The 12,100-nt window shown below is 45.3% G+C and overlaps 1 protein-coding gene across 1 annotated transcript in view; it reads right to left on the reverse strand.

Moving 5' to 3' along the window:
* The window catches only part of MUC16 (mucin 16, cell surface associated), a 73,908-nt gene that overhangs the window by 40,651 nt on the left and 21,157 nt on the right, over positions 1–12,100 (reverse strand). The window contains exons 13-22 of the mRNA XM_046638305.1: positions 9,314–9,444; positions 9,166–9,233; positions 6,882–7,054; positions 6,244–6,279; positions 5,956–6,021; positions 3,816–3,940; positions 3,565–3,632; positions 2,015–2,187; positions 1,649–1,684; positions 1,325–1,390 (exon numbers count right to left, since the gene is read on the reverse strand). Coding sequence (XP_046494261.1) covers positions 1,325–1,390; positions 1,649–1,684; positions 2,015–2,187; positions 3,565–3,632; positions 3,816–3,940; positions 5,956–6,021; positions 6,244–6,279; positions 6,882–7,054; positions 9,166–9,233; positions 9,314–9,444 — 942 coding nt within the window. The remainder of the gene's footprint in view (positions 1–1,324; positions 1,391–1,648; positions 1,685–2,014; positions 2,188–3,564; positions 3,633–3,815; positions 3,941–5,955; positions 6,022–6,243; positions 6,280–6,881; positions 7,055–9,165; positions 9,234–9,313; positions 9,445–12,100) is intronic.

Here is a 12,100-nt window from a genome sequence, read left to right on the forward strand (position 1 = left end):
TTTTAAAAATAAGTAACAGGATTTAAAGTGAGTGATAAATAAAAGGTTTCCACGGCTTCCTTGTCTATAATGATAGAAAGTTTTTAAAAAGCATATTTAATAATACTAGTTAGATGCTGAGCATAGCATTTGGTTTGTATGCAGTATTCAATAATGTGAGATATTGCCTGTTTTCTTTCTGATCACCATCATCATCACTGTCACTACCACTATCATCACCTTCACAATCACCATCATCATCATTGTCACCATTACCACGATTATTGTCATCACCATCACCACTACCACCATCATCATTAACATTAATGTCATCAACACAACTATCATTATCATCACTGATGTGGGGTCGGTGAGCCGAGGAGTCAAACGAAAGATTTCTTAGACTCTCAAGATCTGGCAGTAGTGCTCTTTTATTTAGAGAATAGTATAGAATAGCATGGGGACAGGACCCATGGGCAGTCAGAGATGCTGCTGGCATGGGGAGCTGCTTGCTGCCACCGCTGGCATGGGGACAGGACCCATGGGCAGGCAGAGCTGCTGCCAGCATGTTGCTGCTGCCGCTTCTGCTGCCCCAAATTGAGGATTAGAGCTAAATTTAAAGCATAGGTATGTGAGTTATCTCTTTACAAGACAAAGAATATGTAAAAACGTTAAAATGGTATCAGTGCCCATATGGTCTGGCCATTGGGCGGTCCCACAACTTTTAGTTAAGAATCAAACCGGAATAAGTAAATGGCAGAAGTCACTGCTTGAATATTATCCTCAGCTAAAGACAAAGGAGGATTTGGGGCGGGGGGTCAGTTACATGAGGTTGCCAGACAGTAAACAACTTAAGTTCTTGCCTCTGGCATTGATTAAGAGTTTCTAGAGATAAGGCCATCCCCCTTCTTCCTGGCACAGAGAGGAAGGCATCTTTACAGATGGAAGTTTCCCTTAGAAATGTAAATGTTTCCCAACAAAGGGGCAAGCAAATTCCACTCCTCAGAGCCTGCTTCTCATCTGCAGTTTTAAAATTAACCAGGCTAAAAATCCTCATCAGTCACCAGCACCACCACCAGCATCATCGTCCTCATCATCAACCCCACCATCATTATTATCATCATCACGATAATATAAGCTCAATGAGGACAGCGATGTTTTTCTGTTCTATGTTCCCTGCCATATCCCCATGGCCTAGCACAGAGTAGGTGCTCAATAAAGGTTGTTGGTTCACTCATTATCACTAGATTTACTACAGCTTTTCATCTTTATTTGAGAGATTAATGTCAGAGATGTTCACACTCCTCAGGCACTCTCTAACAGATGTGCCATCGACTGTACTCACCTGTGGGGCTGGAGAAGGGGGCTAGAGTCCCAGAGGTTCCCAGGTCCACTGTAGAGGTCCCAGGAGCTGAGGAAAAGCCCTCATCAGCGAAAACAGAAAAGCATCACATGGCAGAAATGCCAGAAGGACAGACTATGTATTGGGCTTGCTGTATGTGGGGATTGAGCTGGAATTCTCTCTGGAACTGGGGAAGAGGGGAGGGTAAATAACTTGTACCCTCCCAGGAACTCTTTCTCTCCTGGAGAGGACATAATTGTGCCTGAGGAGGGGTCCGCTCCTTCCCCGCCTGAGGTGGAGGGCACTAGGCATCAGTGGGATACTCACTGCTGATGATGAGTTCAGAACTCAGATGGGTGAAACCTGTAGCAAGAAGAAGGGATGATAGTGGATGAGAGTTAAGGGAGAGGTGGGGGACCAAATAGGGATCAGGGCTACCCTGGTGCAATGGAGGGGGTTTCACGAGACAGAGGCTGTGGGGGATTCTCCATCAGCACCCTCACGTCATGAAACAAGGCCCTGAGGATGAAGTAAGCCCAAGACGAAGAAGAAACCACAAGGTCCACACCTGAATGAGCACATCCAGAGAGCACAGCTGGGCCGCTAAGAGCCAGATGGGGTGTGATCTCAAGTTAGAGAGCAAAGGCTGCTCAGTGAGGAGGAAAAGACTCTGACCAAATCACAGCTGCTCACCGTTAACATAGAGACTGTTCCTGTCCAGGGTGTAGGGGCCCATCATGGTGACACCATGCATCATCTGGCTTAGCTCCCAGTACAGCCGCTCTCTGTCCAGTTCAGGGCCTTCAGGGTCATGGCGATATGTGCAGATGGCATCCATTCTAGTGGCTGTCTCGTGCTTCTCAGGCCTGGGTAAAAACCTCCACATGGTTGGTCCAACTATCTCTCCATCTATTCATCCTTCTCTCCCTCTCTCTGCCAGTCCCTAAGGCAGAATCTTAGGAAGCCCTGGTTTCCAAGGGAGCTGCTGCCTTCAGGGAGATGCCCTTCATAAATAACTAGGAAACCACAGAACTCCAAGCCTCCTGCATGCCTGGGCAAGAAGCCTCTGAAATCACTGGGTGTATGAAAGATACAGAGAAGGTACTATTGAGGGGGGTGAACAATCCTGGAAGACGCCAAATGAAACCACGACATCCAAATCCTGTCACAGGTTTTGATGGACACAACAAGGTGCCTAGGGTCATGCTGTAATGGGTGACAGTGGTCCCATGACATGTGACCAGGGCATGGCTGGTGACGTTTTCCTGCAGAGAGTTGGGGCTTTCAAATGGTGGGGTCAGAAAGCTAGTCATCCTCTCTAGATCCTGTGTACCAGCAGGGCTGGGACATTTTGAAAGAGACTTCAAGAGACTAAATGGCTTGAGAGAGATGCCTTTTTGGTGGGTGTCTGAAAGCATGACTTGTCCAAAGGAAAGTCTCCGTGTCTCATCTCCCGTCTCCAGCTACAGGACATCGACCCGCCTACCCATCCACCTAGTCACACACTATTATTTGGAGAGAAGGGGCTCCCATGCCCTGGGGCCACGGATGGAACACCTCCCATAATAACAACTACCAATATCAAATACTTACTATGTGATATGCCCTGCACTTTGTATTCACGATCAGGTCATTTAATCTTCAAAGCACCCCTATGGGCTATATTCCTCAAAGCATCCTCAAAGCAAAGCATGTAATCCTCAAAGCTTCCCTATGGCCCCGCCCACTGATGCAAGCCCCACCCACTAGCCCCAGCCCGCCCATATCACCCATGCTCCACCCACACCACCTCCGCCCCATTCACCTCACCTAACACTTGCTTTTCCTCCCCTCTTAGATTCTCTGGCAAGTTCTTTTAGAGAAGTTGTCAGATTGGTATTTTCCACACCCTGCAAGGTCATGATGGGGGCAGAGCAGCAGCGCTGCTTGAGGGCTAGGAGTTTGGATCTAGAACCCAAAATTCTGAGGTTGTTCTGTGTGACCTGAACAAGCTACTTAATCCCTCTGAGCCTTAATTTCACCTTCTTTTCCTGTATCATGAGGCTGTTGTGAGGACTGATGAGATTAAATACAAAGTAATAGCACAGTGCTTTGAGTCTCCATAATTGTTCACTGCTGGTATTATTGTTGCTGTTGATGCTTGGTATCCATGGGGAGTAGTTGTTCTAAGTATGGACAAAGGCAGGGAGCCCATAGGTTAGGATCCACCCACCTGTTAGCTGTGTTCTTGGGGAGGGTCTCACCTGAGCGAGGTTAGTCTGCAGCCTGAATAGAGGAATCTCAGACTGCTATTCTTGAACAAGCGTTTGAGCTATTAGAAAGGAGAAGCGAGGTGAGAAGGAACCCTCGAGGGAGGCCAGGAGAAGCTGGGGCATTGGTGAGGTGAATGAGGAGGAGGTGGTATGGGCGGGGTACAGCTGGGGGTGGGGCTTGCGCTAGTGGGTGGGTCATGAGTGAAGTGGGTGGGGCTGACACCAGTGGGTGGGACTCTCACCAGACCCTGCAGGATCCTATCTGTGGTGTTGAATTTCCAGGAGCCTGGGTGCTGCATGTCCTTCTCGTAGTGCAGGTTGGTGATGGTGACATTGAGGGTGAACGGCACCAAGAAAGGGATTGCAACTGCAGGGGGGAAGGGAAAAAGGAGGCCACGCCTGAGTCAGACCTGGGCTGGGCTCTAAGGCAACTTCTGGGGGTAGAGATGGAGGGTCGAGATCTGAGGAAGCAGGGGTTCAAAGTAGGCAGGTGGGCTACCTTAGGACCAAAGACAGAAGGCAAGATAAGGAGCAAAGTGAGATGCTATTAAGTGCGGTAGCGGGCATGTCCATTAGGATAGGTATTATTGAAAAAAAAAGGGAAATAAACAGTATTGGCAAAGGTGTAGAGAAATTGGAACCCTTATGCATTGTTGGTGGGAAGGCTGGTGGAGTTGCAATGGAAAACAGTTTAGTGGTTCCTCAAAAGGTTAAACATAAGATTACCATATGATCCAGCAATTTTGCTCCTAGGTAAATACCCCAAAGAATTGAAAACAGGGGCTCAGATGCTTGAAGACAAATGTTCATAGCAGCAGCATTCACACTAACCAAAAGGTGGAAATAACCTAAGTGTTCATCAACAGATAAATGAATAAACAAAAGTTGGTATATACAATGAAATAGTATTCGGCCATAAAAAGGAATGCACTCTTGATACGTGATATGACGTGGATAAACCTTGAAAACATTATACTAAGTGAAATAAACCAGACACAAAAGGACAAATATTGTATGAGTCCCCTTATGTGAGGTACCTAGAATAGACAAATTCATAGAGACAGAAAGTAGATTAGAAGTTACCAGGGGCTGGGGGAGGGAGCTAAGGTGAATTAGTGTTTAATGGCTACAGAGTCTCTGCTTAGGATGATAAAGAAGCCCTGGAAATGCATAGTGGTGATGGTCGCACAGCATTGTGAATGTACATTTAATAATGGTTACAATGGTAAATTCCATGGTGGTTTCAAATCCCCTCTCACCCCCTCCCCAGCCATGTGACCAGGGATATGTTCCTCAATCTGTCTCTCCCTCCATTTCTTCAACTGCAAAATGGGGAGAATCATACTCTGTAGGGAAATTATGAGGGTTAAAGGACTATTTATTAAAGGCATTGTGCTGAGTGAAAAAACCCAAGCCCCAAAGGTCACATGTTGTGTGATTCCATTGATAGTCTCAAAATAACAAAATTATAGAGATGGAGAACAGATGAACGGTTGCCAGGGGTTGGGCTGGGCGAGTGTGATTTATAAAAGAGCGGCATGAGGGAGATGTTTGTGGCAATGGAACAGTTCTGTATCTGGAATGCAGTAGTGGTTACAAAAAAATTTGCCTATATGATAAAATGGCATAAAACTACACACACGCACATACACAAATACATGTAAAACTGATGAAATCTGAGGTCTGAAGTCTTTGATTTTAACAACGTCGATTAACTTCCTGGTTTTGATATTATACTACAGTTAGGCAAGATGTTAACCATTGAGGAGAAACTGGGTGAAGGATACAGGGAATGCTGTACTATTTTTTGCAAATTCCTGTGAGTCTATATTTATTTCAAAATAAAAAGTTAAAAAAGAAAGAATGGCACACAGCCTGGCACATAGTAAGTGCCAAACGACATGGGTATCTTTTTAAATTATTATCCATTGTAATTGCACTTTCAATTTCAGTCTCCCTCAATACATTGTAAACTTGATGAGGGGAAGGACACACCGGACTTAACATCTTGTCCCCTCTGCCTAGCACAGAACATGTGCCCAATAAATATCTGTCAAGCTAAATTCCCTGGCAGTCCCTGTGCTGGGTTGCTACATACGTTTTCATTTAACTTTCACAATGACTTTATGGAGTATTATTATTCCCACTTGGCAGGTGAGGAAACTGAGGCACTGAGAGGGTGAGTAAATTGCCCAAGGTCAACAGAGCTGGACAGATGAGGAGGTCCTGTCCCCTGTTCTTGAGGAGATTAGAGCAGAGCAGAGGGTGCCCGTGGCAGCTCCAGGTTCCCTCATGGCAGCCTCTCTCTGCAACTCCCAGGTCTTAGTTTTGAGGCTGAGCACCTTGACTTCCTAGATTGTGTTGGAGAGAGAAGTCACCTACCTGCGGAGCTGGAGAAGTGCGCTGGCACCACTGAGGTCCGTGGGAAGAGCACGGAGGTCACAGTAGCTGAAGAGAAATGATCTGAAGTGAGAATAGGGATTCTGAGTGGGGTATGGATGCTGCTGTGTGCATCTTTTCTGTCCAGCCTGAGCCATTGAATGTAGAGGGGTTGAATAAGACAGACAGGTGCTCTGGCTTCTTCTCCCATGGAGGCCCTGGAGTCGGGGGATAGGTTGCTGTCCACAAGAGGGCCCAGAGCGCATGGTCATCAGTGCCCTGAATACTCACCACTGGGAGTGGGGGCTGAGGTCCGATGGGTGTAACCTACAATGAGAAAAGGGGACAGAATTGGGATGCAAGCAGGGGAGGCATGTCCAAGACACATCCCAAGACCCACTAGCCCCCACCCCCAATTGAGACTTTGAGTCTAGATAGTTCAATCATTATGATTTAGGAGCAACTATATTTTGCTCCTAAAGATCTGAGAAATCAAAGATCCAGTCCCTGTTTTCATGGGCTTGCAATTTACTTGAGAAGATAACTATGCCAACATTTCCAGAACATGGGTTTGCTAACTGTGTTTCTCAGGATCTAAGGGGGATTTTGAAATGTTGGCAGGGAGAAAGATGAATAGTCAGATTCTTGAATTGCCTTTGGCTTCAGACGGAGGGATATTCTCTTTTATCTGTCTCGAGAAAGGCTTTAGTTCCTCAGACAAGTGCACAAATCATGTCCCTGGATGCAGAGATGCAAAGGGAAGAGAGGGATTTGCAAAGTGGAGGGCCTTGGGGGCCCTTGAGTCATCAGGGAGATTGCTCAGGTGGAACATGCTACATAGGATGGGTCCTGGGGAAAACTGGAGAGTCCACATCCTTTCTGTGGGCAGATTCTGAGCTTCAACTTGTACCTACTAAAAGGATTCTCACCATTGACATAGAGGCTGTCCTTGTCCAGCGTGAAGGAGCCCAGCTGGGTGACATCATGAGTCTCGTGGCTGAGCTCCCAGTATAGCCTCTCTCTGTCCAGCTTAGAGCCCACAGGTTCAGGATGGTAAGTGCAGACAGCATCAACTCCAGTGGCTGTTCCATTTTTCTCAGGCCTGGGCAGGGAGGAGCACAGGGATGGGGAGGTGGGGACTTCTGGAAGGAGCCCTGAAAGGCCTCACTGAGGGAAGAGACACAGAAAGTAGGAGGCCTGCTGGGCAGCCTAGAATGGCCTTGGTGCTGGGGAAAGTTGGAAATGAATAGGACAGTCAAGGTCCCTGAACATAGAGGATGTAGCACCTCCAAATGTTGACATTTGTGCCAAATTTTAAAATGTCAATCGCCACAAGGCTACACACATCCTAACAACAGAAGCATGACAGACAGGTGGAAGGAAGGAATCTGGGAATTTGACAAGGTGAAAGAAGACAACGTCAAATTACTTAAAGCCCAGCTCTGCTACTCAAGTGCTGGATGACTCTGGGCAAGTCTCTCAGTCTCGCTGTGGCTCATCTTTTCATCTCTCAAATGAGGTAACAGTATAGATCTTACAGCACTCAGCACTAGTAAGCCTCAATAAAACGGAGTCATATTTATCAGGTATTAAGAAGACCAATATTCTTGGTGTGAATAGACCTTGCAATGAGAGAGATCAGCTTTTTGAAGGCAACACTGAGGCCAGCAGGCAGCCTAGGGTGGAGGTGGGGATGGGGCTGTGTGGTATTCCAGAGCCAGAAACATCTCAGGGCCAGTGGAAACGGGAAAACATAGCAACATGGCTAGAGGACACTGGTGAGTATCTTTGGCTCTGGGGGCATTCCATCCTCAGACAAAAGGTCCATAACTGGGAGAGATCACACGGGTAAGGTGACCCAAGTGCACGTGTGGGGGTTCCCACATGCTGGAGTCATTCTCAGTACCTGGCTCTAAGAAGGGCTGTGAATAATTCACTGCATGTTCTCTATATGTTAGGTCATTGCTAAGCATATTTAATTTTAATCCTCACTGTGTTCACAAAAAGACTACAAATTCTTTGTGCCAATCAGAAGTGAAGTCTATTTTCCCATCTCTTGAATCTGGGGTTGGCCAGGTGACTGGCATTGACCAAGGGACATTAGCAAACATGATGCAAGCAGAGGCTTGGAAAGCACATGTGCCCTAGGGCTTGCCAATACTTGCTGCCCTTGGAACTCTGAGCATGTGAAAGAGCTGAAGCTAGCCTGCTGGAGGATGAGAGACTGTAGAGGAGAACCAAGGTCCCCCAGCCAGCAGCTGACTGCAGACACATGAAGGAGCCTCATCTGAGATCAGCAGAGCCAGCCCAGGCAGGAGAACCTCTCAGTAGAATGTGGCCCAAATCACCATCCAGCAGAATTGTGGGCTGAATTTGTTATGCAGAAAAGCAAACTGAGCCCCTCCAATTGATAGGTGGGGAGGCTGAGGTGCAGAGATGTTCAGTAACCTGTCAGAGTCACACAGCCTTGAAGCAGGGGAGCTATGATTTGAACATAGGCATGTCAGACTCCAAATAAAATCGTATAACCACCGTGCTTTATGGCTCAGTAATCCTTCTAGGGGTGGGCAGACATCCCAAGTCCACCTCTGCTTGATCAGAAAGCAAGATTTGGTCATTATTGGAGGATAGTAGGAGAAGGGAGGGCTTGCTGGGTATAACAGACAGGCCAATCATTCGTCAAAATTTAGGAAAAGCTGGAGAGAGAATTATGAATCCTCTAGAGGAAGGTTTCTCAGGCTTGGCACCACGGACATTTCAGGTCACGTAATTCTTGGCCCTGGGAGACCATCCTGTGCATTTTAGGATATTTAGTAGCATCCCTGGCATCAGTCACTAGATACTGCCAGCAACACCCACCTTTGAGTTGTGACAACAAAAAATGTCTCCAGATATTATTGCCAAATATCCCCTGGGGAGCGAAATCACTCCTGATCGAAAACTACTGCTCTGTTGTGATGAAGCAGACATGGCTGACTAATTATTTTCTTGATGAGTTCCAGAAAAAAGATCTCTCTGAAAAGTTCAACTTTATCTCCTAGGATGGAGAGACTAACAGGATTCTGCATCTTCTGGTCCAGAACACAATGTGAGGCAGAGTGGGAGCTGGTGGTCAGCTGTCCCTGGGATAGTGGGTGCAGGATGTTAGGGCCCAGTTTGTGGTAACCTCCCCCATACATTGCCTTTGTGTCTACTCTGAAAGTCTAGTCTCACCTGAGCAAGGTCAATCTGCAGCCAGAATAGAGGGGACCGATACTGCTGTTCTGGAACAAGGGTTTGAGCTGGGGATGAAAGAGATGGAGGTGAGTAGATGGACCAAGGTGCTGGGCAGGACAAGAGCAGACACTGGAGGGGCTCTCACCAGGCGATTCAAGATCCTTTCCATGGTCTTGAATAGCTCAGATCCCAGGGGCCCCATGTCCTCTGTGTAGTGCAGGCTGGTGATGGTGAAGTTCAGGGTGAAGGGCACCAGAGAAGGGCTCATGCCTGCAGCTGGAAAGGGAGAGAGGGAGTTCATTATGATCTCTGGCTGGAATGGCTGTAAGCAATGGGTTTGAGGCTGTCCTTAGACTTAGTGTCCAGCGAATCAGGTTTGAGATGTCCCACCTGTGTCCCCCTTGCATCCAGCCAAACTTAAAGAGGGAGAGGGGCCTCCACACTGGATGGATAATTTTAGCTGGAAAAAGAACCTCAACTCTTTTCAGCTGAATATATGTGAAGACAAACAACTGGCAGACATTTGGTGGGAGGAATGGAAGCAAAGTCACTCTGCTGCCCCCGGGGCAGAGTTCTCCCTTAGACTTCTGGCTTCTCCTTGAGAAAATGTGCAACTGCTGAGTGGTCAAGCCTGTTCCTCTCATAAGAATGGCCCCTGCCTCAGCTTTATTAACCATCTTTGAAGGTGGATTTTAGATAGAGTGATCACATCTCTTGATTTTCCCTGGACTGTCACATTGCACTCAGGCAAATATTCATTGCAACCCCCCTTCTTGTCTCAAAAGCACCCCAAGATGGAAAAACAAAACCAAACCTGAATGGTCATCCTGGGGTTAGAATATGAAGAATTAATAGGCCAAATGTCTGAGCTGGGTGATTGCACCCTCCATATATTTCATGTGTGAGCACTAACTATGTGCTAGCCTTTGTACTGGGCACGTCATCCACAGGATGCCAGCTCACCCTCACCACAGTCATGAGAGGTAAGTCTTACCAGTTCTGTTTTACAAATAGGGAAACGAAGATTAGACAGAATAAATTTTCCGAAGTCCCGAAGACAAAGAAATGGCCCAGCTACAATATCTTTTTGGCTCAAAAATAGGTATCTTTCTATTTGTGCACGTATGTTCGTAGAAGCACTGTTTACAACAGCCAAAAAGTGGAAGCAAACCCTGTGTCCATCAACAGATGAATGGATAAACAAAATATGATGCATCTATAAAGTGGAATATTATTTAGCCCTAAAAAGGAGGAAAATTCTGACATGCTACAACATGGATGAACTTTGAAGACATTATGCCAAGTGAAATGAGCCAGTCACAAAAAGACAAACGCTGTATCATTCCACATACAGTATTATATGAAGTATCTAGAATAGCCAAATTCACAGAGACAGAAAGTAGAATGGTGGGTACCAGGGGCTTGGAAAGAGGAATAGCGGTTGCTGTTTAATGGGTATAGAGTTTCATTTTTGCAAGATGAAAAGGCTCTACAGATTGGTTTCACAGTGTAAATATACTTAACATTATTCAACTATACACTGAAAAGTGGTTAAGATGGTAAATTTTATGTTATGTGTATTTTATCACAATTAAAAATTTTAAGAAACAACAATATACATAAAAAATCAATATATTTTCCCCAGAAAATCCACATCTCCCCTATGACGTAAAGGTTGGGAGTTTGGCCTTGGAGCCTGACTGTCTGCATTTGAATGCCAGCTCTGCTACTCACTAGATGGTTTACTGGACAAATACTTAATAACACGGTACCTCAATTTCATCCTCTGTAAAATAGTGGTAATGGTAGTAGCTTCCTGCTAGGGTTTGGGCAAAGACTAAATGAATTAAAATTCTGGTCAAGGTGGAATAAGCTCATTACAGCCCATCACCCACAGTGATCACAATCAAAACATTTAGACAAAATACAAAAATCAATTACCCCGGATGCTGAAAAGTAAATAAAAACAGGCAAATTGTGGAGGGCAGTCAAAACTTGAAGTGACTTGAACAAGGGTGAGTTTTACTCTTTTCATCCTTATTTTCTCTCACAAGTTTATTCGGAAGGCAGATCTTAGCATAGAACTGTGTATGAGGGAATGAGGGAATAGATAGATAAAGTTATCCTAGAAACCCTGTATTTCTGACCAAATGGAACTAGAAAATGGGGTTCCTGTGGGCCATAGAGGAGATATGATTACTTGTTAAAACAAACAAACAAGAACAAGAAAAACATTCCTGCTAATAGAAACTGGAGTATACACAAACATAACGTTCACAATATATATTCACAATATATTGTGACATAATTACATGACATACTAAGAACCAGAAAAAAATGTATCCAGTCTTCAAGGGAAAGACAACTGACAGATGCAAACTCCAGGGTGACCAGATGTTGGTATGGTCATGTACAGACTTTAAAGCAGCTGTTGTAACCATGATTCATGAGCTAAAGGTAAACGCACTTGAAATAAATGTAAAGATAGAAGTTCTCAGAAGAGAAATGGAAACTATAAAAGAGGAATGAAATGGTTACCAGAGGAAATGGGGGTTGAGGGGTTGGCACAAGGGTGAAGGGGCATGTTTATATGGTGACTGACAAATAATAGTGCACAACTGAAATTTCACAATATAAACTATTATGACCTCAATAAAAAAAAACAAATGGAAGTTTTAGAACTGAAACATACAGTATCTGAGATAAAAAAAATTCACTTGATGGGCAGAATAGAGATGATAGAGAAAAGGGTCAGTGATTTTAGAGATATATCAATAGAAATTATTAAATCTGAAGGACAGAGAAAAGAAGATTGATAAAAAAAATAAACAGAGCCTCAGGGACTCATGTGACAATATCATTTCATTGGAGGACCAGAACAAGAGAAATAAATTGGTGTAGAAAAATAAGTTGAAGAAATACTGGCTGGAAC

This window comes from Equus quagga, chromosome 14, assembly GCF_021613505.1.
Source record: "Equus quagga isolate Etosha38 chromosome 14, UCLA_HA_Equagga_1.0, whole genome shotgun sequence".
Classification (NCBI taxonomy): Eukaryota; Metazoa; Chordata; class Mammalia; order Perissodactyla; family Equidae; genus Equus; species Equus quagga.